General features: G+C 47.3%; 1 protein-coding gene and 1 long non-coding RNA gene across 2 annotated transcripts in view; both read left to right on the top strand.

Annotated features, from left to right (window-relative positions):
• Positions 1-2,042: 2,042 nt before the first annotated feature.
• LOC138354318 (zinc finger protein 16-like) lies at positions 2,043-2,978 on the top strand. Its single transcript, XM_069308466.1, has one exon. The coding sequence runs from the start codon at positions 2,043-2,045 to the stop codon at positions 2,976-2,978; it is 936 nt and encodes a 311-aa protein (XP_069164567.1).
• A 1,044-nt stretch (positions 2,979-4,022) lies between these two features.
• LOC138354260 (uncharacterized) overlaps positions 4,023-24,803 on the top strand; it is a 46,128-nt gene continuing 25,347 nt past the window's right edge. Inside the window, exons 1-2 of the long non-coding RNA XR_011223486.1 lie at positions 4,023-6,545; positions 23,578-23,816. This is a non-coding gene — a long non-coding RNA (uncharacterized lncRNA). The remainder of the gene's footprint in view (positions 6,546-23,577; positions 23,817-24,803) is intronic.

Here is a 24,803-nt window from a genome sequence, read left to right as displayed (position 1 = left end):
TGTGACGGTGTTCCCCCCCCTTATATTTCTCTCACGCCTGCAGTAAGAGTCATGTCCACTTTACCCAAGCGTTCTCTACGTCGCAGGCATCAATTTGGTATATGTGGGAGAGTGGATTGTTCTCGGAGTGCCGAGAAATTTATAAAACAATAGTATTCTGGCCTGTCAATTAAATTATTAATTAATTTTAATCTTGGCCCTTTAGGAAGCCAAGATGGCGCTGGCTCTCCTGTTTCCCCGCCAAAACTGTGTGACGTCAGTGACACCGGATTGGTCACCGACAGCAATGTGGCACAGGGAGCCAATGAAAACCTCCCGTGGCGAATGTGACGTCACGAAGGAAAGGGGGTCCGGTCAGCGCGCCGCGTTGGCGCCATCAGTCTGACACGATACGTCAAGGAGGTTGGACGTGCGAAGATTGGTCCTGCATGTCAGTTTGACAGTTGTTTCCCGCTCCCGTGGATTTTACGCGTCACCTGAAGTCTGCCAGTACTCTGTGAGGTCTTCCTTCGTTCATGTGTGGAACCAGAGAAGGAATCGACGGTTATTGAGCAACAAGTGCTCCAGGACAGGGATGAGCGTCAGTGTATCTCGCAAGTGTCTGTTCTAGACCACAATTGAGAGTAGACAAGTTATTATTGTTGTTGTTGTTGTTATAGATTCAGCTACTCGGAACAAGTTCCAAGTAGCACGGGCTATGGTGAGCCCGTAACTTACCTGGCACAAGGAGCGGGGCAAGTAGCACGGGCTATGGTGAGCCCGTAGCGGACTTACCTGGCACTGGAGCGGTGCCCCTGCTGAGTTATTATTCGATTGATAAAGATTAAGCCACCCAAGAGGTGGCACGGGCATGAATAGCCCGTAAAGTTATTATTCGATTGATTGATTGATGAAGATTAAGCCACCCAAAAGGTGGCACGGGCATGAATAGCCCGTAAGTGGTGGCCCTTTTGAGCCATTACCAGTATCAAAAGCTGATACTGGAGATCAGTGGAGGTGCGAATGCACCCTGCATGACGGGAGATGTCTCCTTTGTGAATGTGTTAAGATGAAGATGAAGCCACCCAAAAGGTAGCACGGGCATGAATAGCTCGTAAGTGGTGGCCCTTTTGAGCCATCACCAGTATCAATAGAAGATACTGGAGATCTGTGGAGGCGCGACTGCACCCTGCGTGACGGGAGATGTCTCCCGTGAGACGAGTTATTATTCGCCACTCTGCTGCTTTTATGCACGGGCAACACCTCACCGTTCTCCAAAGGTTGACAGGAATAGTATGTGGAAGTTGGGAAAGGTTTGAGTTCCGTAATTAGTATCAAGAAGAGCTTTGCTTCTCTCATTAGGCTAATGCGTTTGGAGCGAGTATATTATTGGGATAATCTACTCGCTACAGTTTCTTAACGATCTTGGTTCCAAGCTCATTGACACTACAAGAGACCCTAGAGCGGCAAGTTTTCTCTTGCAGTGCCTCTGTGTCGTGATCCAGAGGGGGAATGCCCGCTGCGTCCTCGGTTCCTGCCCGGCGTCGGAGGAGTTCGAGGAAATCTACAGCCTCTAGGAAGCGAACTTTTTCTTGTCCTCTTAGTGTTAATTTTTTTTTTATAAAATCAGATATGTAACTGTACAACCTTGCATATTTAAGTGTACACCATAAAAAGGGGGTAGTAGGAGAAGCGAACATTCATACGTATTCAGAGTTAAATGGCAAGCTTTTCTCTGAATGCTCTGTGTTCCCTTCTTTGAGGTTGTGGGTCCCTATAATTGCATCAAAGCTGGTAAACCCCCCCCCCCCTAAATATTAAATTATATTATAGTCTACCCAAACTTTCATATAAAGAAAACGTAAAATGAATACAGGAACTTAAGTGACCGATGTTCCAATAACAATCACAAAAATTTCCAGCATCACGCATGCCTTACAACACTAAACCTTAATTTCCCTGTCCAGCGGAAGTGTAGTGACACCAGGAAGCACTCACGTCACAAATCAATAACTGTAGTCATCAGGAGTAAAGGACATTCATGGAAACTACGAATCATAAAGATGAATCCTCACCAATGTCCAGTGTGCGAGAAAACCTTCAGCCGTTCGGGATCTCTGAAGATTCACATGGCGCATGCGAGTGAACAACCTCATGAATGTCCAGAGTGTGGGAAAATCTTCTGTCATCTTGCGACTCTAAAGACTCATGTGTTGGTGCATACAGGTGATAAACCTCCTGAGTGTCCAGACTGTAGGAAAAGATTCAGTCACCGTGGATCTCTAACGAGGCATATGATGCTGCATTTGGGCATTAAACCACACAAGTGTCCAGAGTGTGGGAAAAGCTTTAGTCGTCCTGAAAGTATTAAATCTCACATGTTGGCACATACAGGTGATAAACCTCATGCATGTCCAGAATGTGGGAAAAGATTCAGCCAACTTAAAAACATGAAGGCTCACACAAGAGTGCATGTGGTTGATAAACCTCATGAGTGTCCAGAGTGTGGGAAAAGATTTAGTCATCTTCAGTCTATAAGCAGGCATATGATGTTGCATGTAGGCATTAAACTATACGAGTGTCCAGAGTGTGGGAAAAACTTTGGTCGTCTTGAATGTATGAAGACTCACATGTTGGTGCATATTGGTGATAAACGTCATGAGTGTCCACTGTGTGGGAAACGATTCATTCAACTTATATCTATGACAAAGCACATGAAGAGGCATAAAGGTGCTAAACTGCATGAGTGTCCAGAGTGTGGAAAAAAGTTCACTCGTCTTAGTAATATGAAGAAGCACAGGAATGTGCATTCAGGCATTAAGCCTCACATGTGTCCAGAGTGTGGGAAAAGATTCAATGAGCTTGGAAATATGAAGAGGCACCAAGTTTTGCATTCTGATTACAAGCCTTTTGAATGTTCTGAGTGTGGGAAAAAATTTAAGCAACGCAATAGTATAATACTTCATATATTAACTCATCCAGGTTATAAACCTCATTAGGGCTTGTGTACTCTCTTGTCAGAAATAATCTTTATTTTATCTCCAAATGTTTATGTTGAATAAACCTTGAGTGCCATTCATTTTAGCACACTATGGATGCAAATCAGAACCTCTAACTTGTCACTAATTCAGTATACTATTTGAAAACTGTCAGCTACATCTTAAAGTAAAAATGCCATCACCACATAAGTATAATGTCTTGCAAAGGTATTTTTGTTTGTTTTCATAGTTTTACATGACAAATATGTAATGGTAAAAATAGTCAAAATTGTTCAGAAGTGAATAAATACTTCTGCATTTTTTCCAAGATAAAACAAAGTTTAGACTATGATTTAAATTTGTTTAATGCATTACATTTAGGACCCATTAATAAATACTGTAGATATAAACTGTAACACCCAGCATAACTTTTGGGAGCCATAGGTAAAGGACAATTTTTTTAACAAGCATTTTTATTAAATATTTAAGCAAAGAGTAAAAAACTGTTTGAAATGTGTACAAAATGAATACATTTTAATAACATCTATAACAAAAAGTGCTTATCATTCATGAATTAGAAATTCATCAGTATGCTTACTCTGTTGAAAATTTTTCATATAATAATTTATACCTTTAATTTTTTACTCCTATTGATTAGAATTTTCAACCACTGCACTGCGCACCTGATCTCAGCAAAAACTATTTAGTGCAATTGTCAAGGACATATTTTCATTGTTTTTTTAAATGTTCAGGTAAAGTTAATGTCAATATGTTTCCAAACTCAACTACTGTATTTCCATTTCAAAACCAATCCATTCTCGCACTTTCGTATAGTCAATATTGACTTATTAAATACGTGCATATGTGACATACTAAACATACTAGTTTACCTTGAAAAGCTTCATAGAAAACACCGACCTTACCTAACCTTCTTAGTATGTTAAGATAAACATCTTATTGCTTCGTAATTACAATTATTACTTAACCTATTATAGGTATAGGTTAAGTAATAATTGTAATTATGAAGCAATAAGATGCTTATCTTAACATACTAAGAAGGTTAGGTAAGGTCGGTGTTTTCTATGAAGCTTTTCAAGGTAAACTAAAATATTCACAATAAATTAGTATGTCACATATGCACGTATTTAATAAGTCAATATTGACTGTAAGAAAGTGCGAGAACGGGTTGTTCAAAACACAAAGGGTAATGAAAACATTTTAAAAAATTACATATAGCCTAATTAAAAAAAAAAAACACATGACTCAGAGTGCCTAAAGGCGCTTTGTGCAATGCAATGGTTAAAGTAAAGTGTTATCTTTATTCGTTATAGAACTGTTATATCATTCCAGTTATATTAATCTGACGAGCTTTTATTTTTGCCAGACTTCAACATTTAGGCAATATTTGCCCAGCTAAGACATTTATATGAACAAGACCTCATCAGTTATATTAGCCTGACTAACATATTTTTATTTATTTATTTATTAGAAGATCCCGCTTCAGTTTACCAGACCGCCCACTTATTGATGATCGCGGTTTAGTTCTTTGTAAGGGATTTCATTGTTTTCTGCTTTGCTTTTAACAAAAAAGTAATTATTATATATCATGCCATGGGTCCCAAGAAAGTCATTGGTAAGGTTCAACTTAAGAAAGTAGCTGTGAGTAGAGGCAGTCCCTTCCTCATTAAGAAAATGTGTGAAGTATGGGAAAACTGCAAAGTTTTGGTGAGAAAAACTCACCCAGATAAAGCTGTAGCAGGCTGTTGCACTGACCTTTTTAATGACAATGTGATGTCTCACTACAGACAAGTATTAAAATGTAGGTGAAAACAAGTGTCTTCATTGAGATTCTTGCTAAGACAAGCAACCAGGTCCTAGTTGTATGCCTGCAAAACATAGGAGAGAGAATACCCCAGAGAAGTCATCACTGCCTGATGTTATAATGGAAGGGGACTTCCCTTCCAAACACTAACACCTCTCCTCCTCCCCTCCTCACCGTCTTCCATATGTCATCAATAAAGGTAAGCTATGATCTGTACATACTATAGTATAAAATATGTGTGTATTATGTATGAAATGTATTTTGAAGTTAATATTTTGGGGAGTGTGGAAAGGATTAATTAATTTTACATTACTTATTATGGGAATTTTGTTAAAAGTTACGAATTTTCGAGTTACGACCTGTCTCTGGGAACAGAATAAATTCATAAATGGAGTGGCCACTGTAATATTGAATCTCCCAATTTTAATCTGAATATGGGAGTTGTGTATGCCTGAGTTCAAGTACTGTATTTCTTTATTTCAGACTTATTATTCTGACCAGAATTTATATTATCCTCGGAGAAATTCATTCATTGTGGTTATCCAAGACAAAGCCTAATTTTCTTCTAAAATTGATCTCATTATTTATAATCTATTACTGTGTACATATGGGTGCTAACTTATTAATGGAAATTAATTTAATTTTAATGTTCAAGTCTATGTTTAAATATTGCCTATATGTATGATCAATAGGCCTATTGTGACCAGATATTGAAGTAGCAATTTTTAATGTTATTGGTAATTTAATTTTCTGTTTTTTGATGGAAGTAAATAATGCTTTTTTTTTTTTATTTATTATTAGGTAATATTAAAGGTAGAATAAAGTTAAATACTGTGCTTGGTCTTTAGTTATGGCCCATTAATTTTTATATATAAGTTATTTGATAATTCTCTTTACAGCCGAATGGTCACAAGGTTTAGTTCCTGCAGTAGTAGGGAATTACGTTGGTAATGTTTCCTTTTACCTAATAGCTGTGTTCACCTTGCAATAAATTGGCATCCTGAAGTTTGCACCTGTTGTGGGTTGCATCCTGGAAAGAATCAGTAATTGTTCTAAGGGGGGGGACCTTTAATCTTAAGTGACATCTTGTTTCTGATTATTGGAAACCATACACACTCACTGATCACTGAATGTAGCTAGGGGTTGTTCTCTTAATACACAAATCGCTTCAAGTATTGCTGTTTATTTTATCCTCTAAGAAGTCTTCAGTGTATCTCCCAAATGGTAATAATTAATAATTTATAGTTACTAAGGGAATTTGGGACTCAGGTTATTAAAATAGTAATGTTGCTGGTCCTCAGACACTTAAAGTTATGGGTACTTTCGGGAGATTAAATTTTTTTTTTGTGCCACGTTTTGGTATGATCAAAAGAGGAAACTTTCTTTTGGTAAGTAACTAGAATGGCTGCGGTACATTCAGATCTAACATATATTAAAAATTAACTAAGTGTCCAGAGATTCAGCATATGCCCTGTTAGCAGGAGTTAGAAAGTTTCTAAGCCAAGGAACCCACAAGAATAAGGAGCAATGATGAAACAGCCATACTTTCACTGATATTCACTCTTGAGATATATACAAGAGTTGTTACATTCTTGTACAAATCGCTTCAGATATAATCTCTTAATCAGATTTTCGGGTTACCAGAGCTGAGCTCTTTTTTTTCAGGACCAGCATCTAAAGCCAAAATACTGTCGCTTCCTCTCGTGCAGCGTTGGCGGAGCCGCTCCAGCTTGTACTCAGGGTGGATGTCACTTCTGTTCCATTCTGTAAGCTCTCATGTGTTTTTTATCTTTGGCCTGCTCATGCGATGCCTGTGCCTCCTTGGTCTTTGGACCGGGTGCTCTTGTTTCTCTCCTCTCCTCGGTTTGTAGTGGCCCTTTCGGTCCATAATGGTTTTCTGAAAGCGTTTTTGGTCGCTTTAGCCTCTGTCGGTCGGGTTGGGGAGCTTCATGCTCTTTTCCAGCGCAGAGGGTTTTGTTTCTTTGGTCCTGGAGGTTGTTTTGTTCGTTTGCAGCCCTCTCCTTCTTTTCTGGCGAAGAATGAGACAGCGGGCTTCCGGAGGGGTCTGTGGGTTGTTGATGCTTGGTTGGTTAAGCCAGGGGTACATCATGTTTTGTGTCTGGTGGCGGCTTTACATCTCTACCTGCATGTCTGATTCAGTAACAGTGGACATGATATGGGTTGCTCAGGTTTCCCTAGTTCCAGGCTCGGGTCTCTCAGGTTGTCCACAGGTGTGAGAGTATGGTCTCTCAAAATATCTCCCACAACTGACTTGAATGGTTCATTGCAGTGCACATTGCACCGATCTCGTGCACAAACCCTATCTCTGTTAACCCTGGATGGAAACTGTCATGTTGGGTGCCATTAGGAGGCCCACATAACCAGGAATACTTATAGCAAACGGAGGTTGCCGTATGTACAGGCAGAAAGTAGATAAAAGGGGATTAAGCATACATGCCATAGTCAGGGAGTACACAGTGAAGGTGCAAGGCGTGGTAGAGAGGGGATGCCAGCGAGGCGACAGATAAGATTTTAATTCTGGGGTCAATCTCAACTGGCGCATTGAAAACAACAGTGACGTAGTCGTGACGTGGTCATGACATCACTCTTCTATTGATCATGTAACGATCAGTATTATTGGTTCTGGCACCTTTGTTGCAATGCCATTGGTCGCTTCTAAACCTGCTCGTGTTTGTGCCCCGAGGAAGCTTGCAATCCTTTGCAAGATCATTCTCACAAGGAACTCCATACGTGGTTGACGTGTCCTTCTGTCTATCGGCCACTAGGCAGAACACACCATCCATTCCTCACCGTCAAGTTAAACTCGGCGTTCTTCTCGATATTCCAATGCTTGCCCGGAATCGCGATTGTGACTATATTGTTTAGAAGCCTTCTAGAGTGACACAAGTCTGTGAATCACCAGATCGGTAACATCTGTGAGATCGAAATCGTCTGTTACTCAGTGGTCTAGAGTGAACTAAGTGCCGCTGCCTAAGTAATCTGTGTGTGACAGTGTACCTGCATGGTACAATATAATCGTAGCCACTGCAGCCACTCGCCTTGCCTCACTGTGATGCATGACGTCACTGCCCGTCACCACCTTACTCACTGCCAATGGCATCAAGGGTGTGTGTGTGTGTCAGGCATACAGAACACCCTCCTGCAAGTACCCTGTCATGTCCAAGTACAGTGTACAGTATTGAGAAAGCCTGTCATCAGTGGTCTCACGTAACGAGCAAAACCAGCTGCCAGGCCACCTATGAGATCTGCTTGAATGTGCTTGAGTGAGTGAATAAGAGAGGTAGCCTACCTGTAAGTACAAGATCTTGTGTTTTATTATTGTGTCTGCCTGTGAGTTGATCTGAGGGATCAACCACCGTTCTCACCTGACACAGGTATAGGTGGAAACCTAGACACCTGACGGTGTATGCATGTTTATCTGTGTGGTACCACAACATTACACACGTCTGTGAATGTGAGTTTCACATACACTACACATTTAGTTATCGTGTGCAATAATTATTGTGCATGATTATTGCCTGTCCCTATTGACAGTGCAATTGTTGATTTATTGTGCATCATCATTACCCGAGTATCCTGTTGGAATTGGAACTCCTGTGACCCTTTGCACACTGGCAGTTAGGTTTGCCGTGTTAATGATTGGCTGTCAATTGTGTTAAGTTAGGTGTTTTTCCACGAGTGGATCAGAATCGATTAGTCAGACGTCAAGAGACTCGCTAATGCGACCATAGCCTTTCTGACGCCAATCTAAAGTAAATCAAGCACCTATTGTATTAGTAGTTAAGTTTGTCAGTAAACTACTGTTAAGAATTATGCAGTGTTTCTGTTGAATCACTTCAGAATACTGCCAACTATTATTTAAGCCTTCAGCCCCTGGTATCTTCAACACAGAGTTGTCTATTATTCAGTAATTTATAAATGTGATGAGGACCTTTGGAGTCCCTTAAAGTGTTACAATCATTGAGGAGATTCCAACGACCAATGAGGATCAAGACCAGGTGAGGCTAGTCTGAGATGAGACCATCAAGGACTCTTACTGGACCTTGTCCCCAGGCCCTGTACGCTTGCTCTGGTATTTTTTCTCTGCTGGGTTACGACAGCTTCACGAAACATCTGCCACATTTACATAGGTGACATACACATTGCAGTTGGGAAAGCAAAGTAGAAAACCCCACAACATGGTTTTCAAGTCTGGCCAGCCTGCGGTCTTCCCACGTGCCCGTGATGTGCGATAGTCTGCTGCTCTCGCTGCAGGTTTAGGACTATGTCTTGGGTTGACATTCGGGCACAGGGGTCTTGGAAATCGAACAGAGTCCTGGCTGCCAGGTATCTTGTCAGGGTTCCTGGGCCCCTCCGGCTTTATATGCCTTGGGCCGTCTGTCGCAGCCTGGAGTCTTGTCTTCATCTTGGGACTTGCAGTGCTGCCACCTCCCGGGTTAGTCCTTCTTTCTGGGGGGAGCCCCGTCAGCTCCCCGGAGCTGTCCAGGCTGAATGGATATGTATAACTTTCTGGCATCAGTCAAAGTGCTAGGAGTTCTTGCCTACCGGGGACCACGAGCCAGAACCCAGCCCCCTCAGAGAGGCACGAAGAGCAATGGCCTATAAAAACCCCCTTGTGGTTGGGAGCATTCTATGTCTGCCATCGACCGGGATAGGCACCCAGAAAGGTAGGCGCCCCAAAACAAACCCCTATTCTGGTAAAAATATTGGTACCGAAAGCCGAACGAGTGGACAGAACTCCCCAAACAAAATTCTCTAACTAGCATGATGTCATCACGTCGCTGCACCACCGTCTGCGCAACCCCCCCCCCCTCCCCGGGAGGGGGAAGGGGGAGCCCCAGACCCTCCACGCCGGCGATCCAACTGGCAGTTCTTGGCTGATGGAATTACTGGCTGGTCGAGTGCCTCTGGCTTCGGTTTTTGTTTCAGCTTCTGTGCCTTGTGGTGTGGACTGTCTCTACCAGTGGGTTGTGAGCCAGGAGTAAGATTCCACGGTACTCGGGCTATCTTCCCTAGGTGCCCTGTAAGTACTGCCCTTGGATCCACCTTCCACAAGTCACCTTGGGTTCTACCTCCGCTGTGTCCTTTACTGCTTGGTACTGAGCCGCCCTTGGAGTTGGCTGGGGGCTTGTTGCCCTGGTTGTCTCTGGGTAGGTGGTAGTTTTCATCACTGGTAGGGGCGCGGGGTACTGCACAGCTAGTTTTCACCATAACAGCGGCCGGCTCTGTTCCGCCTGGGTACGTTGTCCTCTTGCAGGGTTCTTTTTGTTTTTTCCTGGTGGGGGGGGGGGGGTCTGCCTTTATGGTCCCCCATTCCTGTTCTAGGTGATTTCTTTAGATTTCTTCTGTTGGTGGTACTCCCCGCTTGGCCCCCGTGAGTGGACACATCCCGGGGGTTTAGCTTTAGCAGTTTGATTGGTAGTATTGGGCGCCGGTTCGCGGTACCCTACCTGGGCTTCCCTTAGTGTGTACCAACGGCTAAAGGCCCTGGAAAACCCCACGGGGGCTCCGTGGTCCTATAAGTGTGTCCCCGGAGTCCTTCTTGCATCCTGCGAGTTTGATGGTTGATCTGTCCCCTTGTCTCAGGGTGACACTCACCGGTTGTGCCTCCGCCATGCTGCCTGTTAGGTCATTGTTCTTGTGACCCGGAGTCGTACGAGTGTTGTTGGTACATGCTCCCTTTCACCCAGGCCACTGGTCATGATCATCGGGTGCAGGCGGCTGCAGCGTTGCTTGCTGGTTGTAGCTTGCTGTGACGCTCTTGGTTGTTTGCGGCCCCGGATGCCCCGAGGCTGCCCCGTTTTGGTGGTTGGGGTCCGGACTTGGGGGTGGGGGTCGCTTCGGCTCTGGCTCCTTCCGCTCCTTGTCCTTCCCCTTCTGTTCTACACACTTCCTCCCTTGCTTCCTGCTCCGAACCATAGGAGGGTTTCGGGGTTGGGGCGGGGTCTGGTTGGGTTGAGACTTGGGCAGTCTCAGAGGTTTCCTCTTCCGGGGTGGCAGCGGAGGCATTCGAGTCGGTTCCTCCAGTCGTGCCGTATGGGTCTGACCAGTGGGCTCCCTTCCTTAGTGTTTGCACGGCTGCCCCGGCTTTTCCTTGTCAAGCTGGGGTTTTAGGGGTTCGGCTCGGCCCTGGGTCATGCCGTCGAGGTTCCCGGGGTTAAGGAAGGGTTGCCGGTAGGGCCTTGGCCCTGTTTGTCCCTCCTGGGCCCTTGTACCTTTGGTGAGGGGCTGGCAGTTCCTCAGAATGGGGTTGTTCCTTCCCTCTCTGTGTTCCTGTTGTTTTTGGGTGTACCCATCCCTGGGTTCGGTTCTGTGTTCTTTCGGGTTCGTCGGTCCCGTCGTTCCTCGGGGTGTGTTTCGCCCCCTTTTCCTTACCCTTTTCGCTCTTACATTGCAATACTGTTATGAAAAAAAAAATCGAATGTTTATTCAGGTAAAGTACATTGATACAAGGTGTGAAACATGCGTTGATGGATTTTATATTGCCTAGTACATACTATACCTAAACCACTTCATATCGTTGTCCCTGCGTGTCCTTTGCTCAGGGGTGCTTGTCGTGGTTATCGTTGGTTCTTCGTACCTTCCAATATTTTTGGAACGTCTGTTGATTTTCGATGAGGTTTCCCGCTGGTCTTTTGTCGGCCTCGTTGGTTACCTTCCGTCATCTGTTTTCTTTTGCTTCGTTTTCGCCTTGTTTTGTTTTCGCGTCGTCTCTACTTCCATTTTTCGGCGTTCTTCGTCTTCATTACGCACGCCTTTCTGGTGTTTGCACGATGTGTGTTTACGTTGTGTCTGTACGTTGTGTGTACAATATGTGTATCCGCCTGGTGTACGAGCCACACCTCCCGGTGGACGGGTGGTGCGTTCGTACCTCGTGTGCTGGGGCCGCGGTGTGCGTTTTATTTATGGGCGGTATGCTCGTGTGTTCGCGTCGTTTCTTGTTGGTTTTTTTACAGCTTCTTTCTTGTTTTCTCCCTCCGGTCATAGCCCTCTGGATGCTGAGGGTGTTCTGGATTTATATCTGGGGGTGTCACTTCGTTCTTCCTCTGCTTCCGGGTGTGGGATGGCTCGGCGTGGCGCCGCTTCCTCCCCCTCTGTCCTGCTCTGTCTTCTGCAGGGCGCGCGCCTCTCGACGTATTTCTCCTTCGACTTCCGAAGTTTATTCAGGTAACGGTACATACCATGTCTACTGCCTCGAGTATGCTTGGCTTTCGGGCACACCATTAGTGCTCTCCTGGTATGTTACTTGGCTTGCCTGTGTTGTGGCAGTCGTGTGTCTGCTATGCAGGTGAGGTTGTCATGCCTGGCGCTTCTGTCAGCCATGGGCTGGTTCTCACTTTTTGGTGGGGTGCTTGCCTAGTTGTGCTTGCGGGGTTTGAGCTCTTGCTCTTGGGCCCCGCCTCTCCTGTCAGTTGACTATTGTGCAATTTCCTGAGCCTCCTGGGCTCTGTCTTCTCTATGGTTGCTCCTGTGGGTGGAGTCTGCCTCCACCACATAGCTTCTTAGTGCTTTCCGCTTCCTTTCCCCTCTGACATTGATCAGGTTCTTTTTCGTGTCTGTGGCTCCTTTGGGTACTCGGCTTTCTCCTGTGTCCCCCCTTGAGCATACGACCATACGGACATAAGACCAGAGGAACTGCAGAGGGCCTATTGGCCCGTACAAGACAGCTCCTATTTCTTCCCACCCATTCCCGATCATATACATGTCCATCCCACGTTTGCACAAATCGTGGGGCCCCACCCCAACGTTACGCAGTACTTGATCCCGCGAATCACCAAACCTGTTACCGTACCGGTCATTCCTCAGGTCTTTCCTGATTCTACACTTCTCCCTTTTATGCCCATTGTTTTGTGTACAAAATGTGCTGCAAGGGTAGTGTGTGCCTCTGTCCCAGTTCTATTGTTTCGTGAAGATTGGTGACAATAAACACAACCACACAGAGGCTACATATGTTTTGTTGCGTATACGGTGGTATGTGGGTGTTATTTTGGCGGGCAATGGTGCGAGTTCAGCGCACTGGGAGTCGGTATGGTTTCTCGCAAGTGTCTGTTCTAGACCACACTTGCAGGTCGACTAGTTATTATTCACTACTCTGCTGCTTCTATGCTCGGGCGATACCTCGCCGTTCTCCAAAGGTTGGCAGGCATATTACCTGGAAGTTTGGAACGGTTTGAGTTCCGTAATTGGTCCTCCGTAAAGCTTTGCTTCTTTCGTTAGGCTAATGCATTTGGAGCGAATATCTTATTGGGATAATCTGCTCACTCCACCACCCTTGTTCACTGCTCCATCCTTGTTTACTCTTCCGAGCTTGGCGGGATTGAGTCGATGGCTTCTAAGAGGGGTGTTTGGTGTGGTGTGTTGTTTGGTCACTTTGCATGGGTCTTCAGTGAATTTTGTCCCTGTCTTTTGTTCTTTGTTGTCCTGTGGGGCTCTGACCCGCAATTCGGCGCTTTTGGTTTCGTTGTCGACACCTGGGTCTTTTCCCTCTCGGGACACTCATTTCTTGCCTAACTTCGGTGCCTGACTGCACCCTGCTGTCCATGAGGTCCATCGGGTATGTACGCCCTCCTCTACACATTTTGTGGTTGGTCGTGTGCCTTACTTCCCAGCCGCTTCTTGGGCCGTATTCGGGGTTTTCCTTGTCTATTTCCGTTTTTCTTCCTCACATGCTCCACCTATTTGTGTATCTGGGGTCAGTGCTTCTGGCCTATCCTGTTGTTTGGGGCTCAGGTGGGCCTCTGTCCATGTTAAGTTCCCTGCTTTTGGAATTCTCCAGTGTTCCATTTTGGTACCGAGTTCCTGCGATTTTCTGTGTGACTTCCTGCAGGCTTCGGTGTTGCACTGTCTGTGGGGAGTTGTGGACTTTTGGTCTGCCACTCCTGCCTTTCTGGTTCCTTTTCTTGGAACCGGGTTTGCTGGGTTCCGGTCCTGGCTCCAGTTTTTCTTTGTTCCTTTTCCGGACCGGGTGTGTTTGCTTTCCTGTGGTTCACGTCCTGGGTAGTTCTCCTCTTGGATGCCTCTGAGCCGCATGCGTCTTTCTTCCCTGCTGGAGCTGGTTATCTTACTCCTTTGGGTTGCGGGGTCGCAGTTTTTCGATTCGCATTTTGCGCTTTCATTTGTGGTGCTAGTTTCTCATCGTTTGTGTCAGCACTGGTGGGTTCCTTATTGGTCTCCCACCTGCGTGTTTCGTCTCGGGGGAGGTGTGTGGTTTTCCTGGCGGTCCTTCCGGATTTCCTATCACTGCGACGGGTCCTGCAATCTTTGATAGGGTTGGCTTGTTTTCCCTTCGGGGTTGTTCCGGGTCCGTTGTCTGGGCTCGTGTCCTGTCACCTCATATTGGGTGGTGCTGGCGGAGCCGCTCTTGCTTGCGTTCGGTGTTGCGGTTCCTTCTGCTCCATTCCACTTGCTGTCCTGGGCGTTGTTCCCCTCTGGCCTGCTCTTGAGTGTTGGTGCCGTCCTGGTAGTTGGTCTGGGTGGTCTATTTTCTTCTCGTTTTGGTCTTTGTTTTGTCTGTGGTCATGGTTTTTAGGTTAAGGCGCGTGGCATCTGCCTCCTTCCCTGTTTTCCTTATCTGTGGTGAGGTAGCTCCGGGGAGCCGACGGGACTCCCCCCAGAAAACCAGCGTTGAATGTAATGAAACGCCATTTTCTGGGCGAGTCCCGGAGGCTCCCCGGCATCCCTCCCTCCGGTCGGCGGCGTGTTTCAGGTATTTTGACATCCAGCCTAAGAACTGCCAGTTGGATCGCCAGTGTGGAGGGTCTGGAGCTCCTCCTTCCCCCTCCCGGGGAGGGGAGGGGGTTGCGCAGATGGTGACGCAGCGACGTAATGACGTCATGCTAGTTAGATAATTTTGTTTGGGGAGTTCTGTCCACTCGTTCGGCTTTCGGTAGCAATATTTTTACCAGAATAGGGGTTTGTTTTGGGGCGCCTACCTTTCTGGGTGCCTATCCCGGTTGATCGCAGACATGGAATGCTCCCAACCACAAGGGGGTTTCTATAGGCCATTGCTCCTCGTGCCTCTCTGAGGGGGGCCAGGTTCTGGCTCGTGGTACCTGGTAGGCAAGAACTCCTAGCACTTTGACTGATGCCAGAAAGTATACATATCCATTCAGCCTGGATAGCTCCGGGGAGCCTCCGGGACTCACCCAGAAAATGGCGTTTCATTACATTCAACGCTGGTTTTTCTGTGGGGGGCCCCTACGGCTTTCTGGAGCTTATCGGGCTAATGTATGTTATATTAGACCGGGACATTAGCTGAGGAGTTCAGACCTATCAGGACCAGTACCAGAACCTGGCCCCTTCAGAGAGGTTTCAGGGAGCAGTGGCCCTGGAAAACGCCTTTGTGGTTGGGGTTTTCCTTATTTGCCATCAACCGGGGTTAGGCACCCAGAAAGGTAGGCATAACAAAACAAACCCCACATGGTAAAAAACTAAAACAAAAAAAACGAACAGAGGTAGAAACTCCCTACAATCACAAGGAAACAAGCAAACCTCACACTTTACTGCCGTGCCGATCGTCCGCGCAGCACTCCATGCCTCAAGAGGGGGAGGGGGGAGCCCCGGACCTACCGCGCTGGCTGCCAAGCTTCAGTTCGTAAGCTAATGTCAACCGGGATAGACGCTTCTCTGGCCTCAGTTTCCTAGGCGGTGTTTGCCTTGTGTAGCGTTCACTGCCGTGTGTTGTGTTGTGCAGTGGCCAGGAGTACCTCATCAGTGCCAGGGCTGCATGCGCTTAGTGGCTGACTTTCCTAAGCTCCCTGTGAGTACTGCCCTTGCGTAACAGGGTTATCTTCCCTGGGGCGTTCGGGAACCGTTCCCGTAGAGGTTCTTGCTGCTCGGCATTTGCCTCGCCCTTGGGGCCAGCTGGGGCTTGGGGCCCTTGTTTGGCCCTGGGTAGGGATTGGTATTGTGCTGGTTAGGGCGTCAAGGTGTTGCACAGCCTGCCACCTAAGCGGCGGTCGGTTCCTGTTGCCTCTGGAGACGGTGTACTTTTGCGGGGGTTTTCTTTTGTTTTTGTTTTCATGCCTGGTGGGGGTCTGCCTAGTGTGGCTATAGTTCCACTGGTAGTGTTTGGCGGCCCTCTGCTAGGCCCCAGTGATTATACACATCGCAGGGGTTTTCAGTGCTATCCTCTACCCTCTTGTTATGTTTGGGTTTCTTAACCGGTTAGCAACACCTTGCCCGGGCTTCCCGTAGTTGTTATCCCTACGGGCCCTGGAAACCCCTGTCTGGGCTCGGGAGACCATTGAATGTGTCTTCCGGGTTCCAATCCATCTTGTACGGGATCGTTGGTTGCTGTGCCCTTGTCTCCGGGTGACAGTCGCCACTTTTACCTCCGTCATGCTGCCTGTTGGGTCACTGACACCTTGACCCGGAGTCTTGCGAGAGATTCTCTGCTTGTTTTCCAGTACTCTCCTGATGTTATTACTGTTCAGAGTACAGGCGGCATCCGTGTTGCAAGCTAGGTTAGGTTGCTGCAACATGCTAGGATGGTTTCCCACTCGGATGCTCGAGGCCGCCCCGTTCGGTTAGGTGCTGTTTGCCCCTTTCCCTCCCTGTTCCCGGCTCTGGACTGTCTGTGGGTTTCGGGGTCAGGGCAGGGTTTAGTTGGGGCCGAGACTCGGGCGGTTTTCGGGGGCTGCCCCGTTCGGGTTGGGGGACGGAAGTTTTTCGAGCCGGTTCCTCCTGCCAAGGCTTCTGGGTCTTACCAGCGGCCCTTTCTTGCTGCCTTTCCCATGGACTCTTGCTTTTCTTTAAGGGCGGAGGGCTTGGAGGATGGCTCTGCCCCGGGGCCTCTGTTGTTGGTTCCTGGGGCTGTGGGGGATGCCTGCTAGCAGTTCTGGGGCGGTTTGCCCCTGCCTGGGTTTTCTGCTGTTGGGCAGCGTTTTTCGCCTATCCAGGGGCCACCGATCATGGCTTCAAGTTCTCTACTTCTAAGACTTGTGCCATGACTTTTACGCGGAAGCGGGTCGTTCTTCGCCCCTCTTTGTCACTTTATGGTCATCCCCTTGAATACAAAGATTCCGCGAAGCTTTTGGGGTTATTCCTTGACACTCGTTTGTCTTGGTCTCCCCATATCTCTTACCTCCGTGTTGAGTGCTCTAAGGCCCTTACCCTCCTTCGGGTCTTGTCCCATACTTCTTGGGGGGGCGGATAGGCGCACTCTCCTTGCTTTACATTCCTCTCTCATCCTATCTAAGCTTGATTATGGTTGCCCTGCTTACTCGTCTGCTTCTCCTTCTACTCTTCGCCGTCTTGATGCTTTGCACCATACTGGGTTGCGCCTCAGTTCTGGTGCCTTTCGTTCGACTCCCATCCTTAGCTTGTATGTTGACACTGGCTCCCTGTCTCTCCAGGACCGCCGTGATCGCTACTGTCTTCGCTATCTTGCGCGGTCCTTGCAACATCCTTCTTCTCGCCTCTATCGTGCTTTAACTTTTACCCCTCCTGCGGTTCCTGTTCCTCTTCACCACCTCCCTCTTTCTGTCCGGTTATCTCGCCTACAGGATTCTCTTTCCATTCGTATTTCTGATGTTTCTCCTCGTGTTGTTCCTTCTTTGCCCCCGTGGAGAGTCCCTCTTCCGCGGTTTTGTACATCCTTGACCCGTATCACTAAAGCTTTTACCCCTCCTACGGTTCTAAAACGCCTTTTCCTCGAGCACTTTTCTTCTCACTCCCGCTCCGTTTCTGTCTTCACTGATGGGTCTAAGTCTGCGGATTCTGTTGGCTACTCTGTTGTTTTTCCTGATCGCACTTATGTGTCGCTTACCTCCGGAGACTAGCATCTTTATGGCGGAGCTTTATGCTATTCTCTATGCTCTTCGTCTCCTGCTTTCTCGTTGTCAGTCTTTCTTTGTAGTTGTTATTGACTCTCGTAGTGCCCTCATGGCTCTCGGGTCCTTTAATCCGGTTCATCCAGTAGTTGTCGAGATCCAGCATTGGCCGTTTCTTGTTCACAGTAAATTTAAATCGGTTGAGTTTTGTTGGGTTCCCAGCCATATTGGTGTATCTTTAAATGAGCGTGCGGATGCTGTCGCCAAGGAAGCTGTCCACTCTTGTCCCATCTCTCGTAAAGGTATTCCATATTCCGACTTTTACCCGGTTATCCATTCCTCCGTCCTTACCCGTTGGCAGGCTTCTTGGTCGTCTGTTACTGGTAACAAACTACGTACTCTGAAATGTTGTGTTTCCTTGTGGCCGTCCTCCTACCACCGTAACCGGCGTTGGGAAACGGCTCTGGCGAGGTTGCGTATTGGCCATACTCGCTTAACCCATGGTCACTTGATGGAGCGCCGCCCTGCTCCTTATTGTCCTAGTTGCATTGTCCCTCTTACGGTCGTGCATGTCCTCCTTGAATGTCCTGACTTCCGGGATGAGCGTGTGTCTTGCTTTCCGACCGCCCCTCGCGGTCACCTGTCCCTCAATAGAATTCTTGGTGACTCGGATACTTTTGATATCGTTCGCCTTATGCGTTTTTGTTCCCGTATTGGCATCCTTGGTGATATTTAGTGCCCTCTGATTATTCTGCACATTTGATGGTGCTACATAGCCTTCCCGGTTTGGTGCCTTCTTTTGATAATTACTTACTTACTTCGCCTATCCAGTCTGCTTGCTTCCCACTTTTGTTGGCGTGTTTTTGTATTTTTAGTGTCAGGCACAGCCCCTGCTGGCGGCCATTTTCATCTGCCGGTTTCCCAGAGTGGCCACCAGGGCGGCGTTGCAGTTTGTTTACATGCGACTGGGGTGTGCAAGCGAGCTTCTGGGGTGAGTTTTCATCTTTTTTCTGGGGTTATTATTCTCCTGTTGTCATTTCTTTGCTTTTCTGGTGTTTTCTGCCCGTTGCCTGTTCCGCTAGGAACGTTTGGGTGTTAATTTTACACCGGGTTTTCCATTTTGTCTGTGGGTCTGGGCCTTTGGGTTTGGACTCAGTGTCCCATGGCTGGTATACTTGCTCCCACACCTTGTCCCTCAGTTTTCGGTCAGTTATGACTGTTTTCCCAGGGGCTTCTGTCTGGGGGCTGTGCTTTGCCTCTCTGTGGTGTTCTCCGCCGGCAATTGTGGTGGTTTGGGCTCCCCCTGATTTGATTCTGGGTTCCTTTGGATTCTTTGGTTTTGTTCCAGAGGTTCCTTCCTCTTGGGGCCCCCTTTGTGGGTTCAGGGGGCTTTGTTTCCTCGTGTGACCCGGTTCTGCCTTCTGGGGTTCTGGGGTCTTCCTGGCTTGCAGACTGATCTTTTTGGGTCTTGGCACATGTTGTGGTCGTGCTGGGATTTTGAGGTTTTGCTGTCGAGGTGGGCCTTTTGATGCAGTTTTGTGCCTTCTTTGCCTGGCCGGCGTGGTGCTCTCTGCCCACTGGTCAGCGACTGGTACTTTTTTTTTTTTTTTGGCAATGTATGTACTCACCTAGTTGTGTTTGCGGGGGTTGAGTTCTGGCTCTTTGGTCCCGCCTCTCAACTGTCAATCGACAGGTGTTCAGTTTCCTGACCCTGTTGGGCTCTATCATATCTACACTTGAAACTGTGTATGGAGTCAGCCTCCACCACATCACTTCTTAATGCTTTCCATTTGTCAACCACTCTGACACTAAAAAAGTTCTTTCTAATATCTCTAGATATTATGTGTGAGGTATGTGTGTGTGTGTATGCATGTACTTATGTACGCTGTGGGTGTGTGCACATGTGTATATGCACGTGTGTGTACCATACCTTGTGTGTTTGTGTATATGTATATGTGTATATACATAATGTGTATGTGTTTGTACTTTTTCTTTTGGAAGGGGTTCTGTTTCCTTCTCTGTTGACGGGGCGCTGAGGGAGCAGCTTGATCTGTTGACTCTCGCATGGTCGCATGGTCCCGCTGTTGGTGGGCGCTTTTAGTTGTCTTCCGGCCTTTGGTGGCGTCGGTAAACGGCTTCTCCCCCTTTGGGGGGGTTCAGAGCTGGCGAGGTGAGCTTCTTCCTCTGCACTTCGTGCAGTTCTTCTGGACTTCTTCAGTCTGCGCCCTGGATTCTATGCCCTCCTCGGAGGACTGTTGTCTCCTGTCCGGCTTCTTTTGGGGCCGGGTGCCTGGATGGTGGCCCTGGACCTCCAAGTCACTTCTTGGCACGTTCCTCTCCAGTTTTCTGGGAATGGCACAGTTAGTGGTGGGGCTTCAGGCTTGCTGCTTTTGTTGCCTTCCGTATTTTGTAATGGCACTTGGTATATTTTATTTTATTTTGTTTTGCATCTTTACCGGATCTTAGTGCCCTGTGTGAGTCTGAGATTCGGTGTCTGGCCTACCTCGACGACTGGCTGGTGTGGGCTCCCAGTCAGTCCGCTTGTCTGCTCGCCAGGGGTGTGGTTCTTTCCAGATTGCCGGGTTTGGTTTCTTAGTGATCTGGAGGCCATTCCATCTGTTTCTGTCCCGGGTTCGCACCTGGGTCTTGTTTAGGGCTATTGGGCCACTCATTGTCTTTCCCTCCAGAAGTGATACTGCGGCTGTGGTCCCGCCTTTGGCTGTACATGAGGGGGTTCCGGGTTGCTCAGCAGTTGCTTGAGCAGTTGTGCGGGAGTCTGAACTTCGACGTGCTGGTCTGCCCGCTGAGTCGGGTTTGGCTTCGGCGTCTGTTTGGTTCCTTCGGAGACTCCCCTTCCTCCTCTTGCATTCGTTGGGTTCGTTCCTCCAGGGATCTTGTGTTGGTGCTGCGTCACCAGCTTCCTCTTTGGGGTTTTCAGGGTTCCGTGCCTTGGCACCTCCCCGAGCCTTCGCTCGATGTGTTCACGGACGGGTCATCTTTCAGCTGGGGCTTTGTGACCAGTACTCACCAGGTTGGCCGAGGTTGGTGGAGTCTGTCCGTTCGTCGGGCTCACAGCACGGTTCGGGAGTTCGTGGCTGTCTGGTTTGCACTTCGGAGGGTTTGAATCACTCGGTGCTCTACCATTCAGCTCTGTTCGGACTGTTCTCTGGCGGTTCTTGCCAGAACCACAGGGGTTTGGCTAACCGTGAGGTTCATGTCCGGGGTGTGTCCTGCGTCCTGGTGGACAGCTGTCCCGGTTCATTCCTCTCTTCTCGGATTGGCCGGTCGTCGCCAACTCGTTTTGTTGGCTCTGTCGGATGTATGGACTCCTGGCCGTGGACGTCTTCGAGTCGGCGTGGTCTAGGCGTTGCCCATTTTATGTGGCGCCCTTCCCACCTGCGAGGCATTCACGGTGGATGCTTTTCGGCAGGACTGGTCGAGGTGGGGGTACCTGTTCCTCTTCTCCCGGTCCAGCTGTTGCTTCAAGTTCTGGCTCGGTTGCAGCCCATTCCCACGAGAGCAGTCCTTATGGTTCCTTGGTGGCTGGCCCAGCCTTATTTTCAGACGCTGCTTGATAGGTGTTCGAACCCGGGACGTTTTCCACGGCTCCGCCTCTTTCGGCACGTCGAATCGGTCCTGTACGTGACTGGTTCGGCCTTCTCCTCGGTTCTTCGCATCTGGTTTTTTTACGCGGGTATCACCATCTCTGTGGTGTTCAGGTGGCTTTGTTGATGGTGTCCCACCTGCGAGCTTCGTCTTGGCGACAGTATGACGTTTCGTACGCTTTCTCGTGTTTTATTTCACCTCCTGCCTGCTCATGCGTCGCCTGAGCCGTCCTGGTACTTGATCAGGGTGCCTTTTTATCTTCTCAGTTTGTGGTAGCCCCCTTCGGTTCAGGTTTCTGCTCTTTGGTACTGGTGGTAGATTTGTACGTGTGCCGCCTTTCTCCGTCCTGGCGACGGTCGCGACGGCTGCTTTCCGGAGGGGTTCTTGGGTTATTGATGCTTGATTGGTTTGGCCGGGGGTGCGTCCTGTGTTGTCCGGTTTTGTTTTTTGCCGTTGCCTGCGTACCGTGTCTGGGGATGCGCTGTGGCTGATCCAGTTCCCCTCGTTCCCTGTTTTCAGGGCTCGGGTCTCCCAAGTCGTCCGCAAAGTTTTTCATTCTTCCAGCCTGCGGTCTGTCTTTGCACCCGTGCTGTTCAGATGTTTGCAGCTTTTGCTGCTGTGTTGGCGACGTCTAGGGCTCAATTCGGGCGCAGGGATTTGAGGGTCGCACAGGTTCTTGGCCGCCCATTCTTTATGCTTGTCTGCTCCTGTGCATTCTTGTTGCCTTGGGTCGCAGATTGCGACCTGTTGTCTCGGCTTTGCGTTGCAGAGTTTGTGGCGGCTGTCTCCCAGGTTGGCCCTTTTTCTTTTCCTTCTCTTTGGGTATGAAGCTCCAGGGAGCCGTAGGGGCTCCCCACAGAAAACCAGCGTTGAATGTGTTGAAACGCCATTTTCAGGGTGAAATCCAGAGGCTCCCTGGCAACCCTCCCTCCAACCGGTCGGCGTTTTTTTCGCGTTGGTTGAAGCTTAGCTTCTGAATTGAAGCTTGGCAGCCGGCGCGGTAGGTCCGGGGCTCCCCCCTCCCCCTCTCGGGGTGGGGAGGGCTGCGCGGACGATCGGCGCGTAAAGTGAAGTCAGTAAAGTGTGATGTTTGCTTGTTTCCTTGTGATTGTAGGGAGTTTCTACCTCTCTGTTTGGTTTTTTGTTTTAGTTTTTTACCATGTGGGGTTTGTTTTGTTATGCCTACCTTTCTGGGTGCCTAACCCCGGTCGATGGCAGATAAGGAAAACCCCAACCACAAAGGGGTTTTCCAGGGCCATTGCTCCCTGAAACCTCTCTGAAGGGGGCCAGGTTCTGGCGCTGGTCCCTGGTAGGTCTGAACTCCTTAGCTAATGTCCCGGTCTAATATAACATACATTAGCCCGATAAGCTCCAGGGAGCCTCCAGGGCTCACCCAGAAAATGGCGTTTCATTACATTCAACGCTGGTTTTTTCTTATCTGTAGGTAGGTAAACAGATAAGAAAACCTTCAGGGAGGTTTCAGGGAGCTCCCTGAAGCTCCCCACAGCTTCAGGGAGCTGATGGGGAACTCGTCAGAAAATTGGCATTGAATGTAATGAAGTGCCATTTTCTAGGTGAGCCCTAGAGGCTCCCGTGACACCCTCCCTCCCCCCCTTTGGTTGGCGTTTTTTCCATCATACTACGAAGTGGAAGTATGAGCTGCTGGCTTGCTTGAGGGGTCTCCCCTTTCCCTCCTCCCGGGGAGGGGGTGCACTAATGAGCGGGCACGTGTGTTGGATGACAATTGGCTTGTTTGTTTTCTTTTGGGGGGGGGGTTCTTTGGCTCTACTCGGACGTAGGTTGCAATTTTCACCAGAAGAGGGTCTGTATTGGTTTGTCTATCTTTCTGGGTGCCTTCCCTGGTCGATGGCAGACATATCATATTGAAAATATAGTGCTCATATATGGCCATTGCTCCCTGTGCTTCTCTAAGGGGGCCAAGTTCTGGGTCATGGTCCCTGGTAGGCAATAGAACTCCCATAACTGATGTCCCCAAACTAATATAGCACATATCAGTCTGGATAGCTTCAGGGAACCTCTGGGATTCACCCAGAAAATGCTGTTTCATTACATTCAATGTTGTTTTATATTTATTTTGATATGTTTCTTTTTCTAAGATTAATATTGTTGTTGGCAATTTTGCCATTTGTGTGATGTATTGTAGAAAAATATGTTTATATATTTTAGTACAGTATTGTTAATTATAGTTCTTAGTTTGCAGAACTATTTCAAATGGATTTAATGGATTGATGTTGAAGAGAAATATGCTTTGCTTAACCTATTTCTTTAAAGTCAACAGATTTTGCATTAGTTTTTTAATGTTTTTCATGTGGTTGCTGGGAAAAGTATTTAATTTTGGTCATTCCCAAATAGATAATTGATTTTGTATGTGTTTCAGATTTGGTAATGAAATCAAATATTCAAGCAGTGGAGAAGGATGTTAACATTCACACCATGGTATGTTATGCTGGAAAGGAAATTGTCACATGTGGAATGAAATGGACAACTGCAGTTTATATATATGGCTCCGCAGGCGGCCCCAAGCAACAGCCTTCTACACCAAGTAATCGTAAGATAAGCCTGGCCCCAGGCAATGCTTTAAAGAACTCCTAGAACCCACTTCAAGTTATACTTCAGGTATGGATGTTTACACTAACATTTTAATTTGTAATTTATGCAATACATTGTTTCTCTCAGGTATATATGGTATAAGGCATTTCTTATTGGTTAAATGAACAGTGGTACTGATATCTTTGTTATATAATGTACAATGGGGCCTCGCCTTACAATGCTAATCCGTTCCCAGAGACGGATCGTAACTTGAAATATCGTAAGTTGAAGCGATTTTTCCCATAAGAAATAAAGGGAATTAAATTAATCCAATCCCCACCCTCCAAAATATTAACATACAAATACATTTTATACTGAATACAATGTTTTTTTCTAACTACAATACAGTACCTAAGTTTATCTTACCTTTAAGGAGAGCTCTTGATGGCGTATGAAAGATGGTGATGAGGGGGGAGGAGGAGAGGTGTTACTGTTTGGAAGGATACAAGACACTCCGTACATTGACAACATCGCACACTAATATTTTTACCACTTCGGACACCAGCTTTCGACGTTTCGCATATGTGTACGTGTTCCATATTAAAACGACAATATAATGCTATTAACAATTAAAATCTTCTATTTAACAGGCATATAGTTATTAAATGAAGTTTAGTGATGTAATAGACATAATCCGGAGTTGGTAAGGACGCCGCCCGCCAGCGTAAACACAACACACCCGAATGCCCACAAACACGATACAACGCACAAAACACAACACTTCTGTCAGTTTTTGGATAAACTCCTTTTATATTTATTATGTGAGAGTTATACATGTATAAAATGATAACTATTATAGGTAAGCGCCTAATATTTAATATTAATCAATAAAAAAGAAGTCAGAAGCCACACGCCTGTCTGTACATGTCTTTTGTGTAAAAGTATTTTGGGCGCTCATGTACTTGTGCGCTAGCTGGCGTTCACAACTGTTCTCGCCTACAAGCATTAGAATTAAACAAACTTAGAATTTGTTTTTTCATTTATATACAAGAAGAGAAGGCTACCCTTGAGTCT

This window comes from Procambarus clarkii, chromosome 62 (assembly GCF_040958095.1).
Source record: "Procambarus clarkii isolate CNS0578487 chromosome 62, FALCON_Pclarkii_2.0, whole genome shotgun sequence".
NCBI classification, from domain to species: Eukaryota; Metazoa; Arthropoda; class Malacostraca; order Decapoda; family Cambaridae; genus Procambarus; species Procambarus clarkii.
Note: the sequence above shows the minus strand (reverse complement) of the source record. Positions and strands in the feature narration are given on the sequence as shown.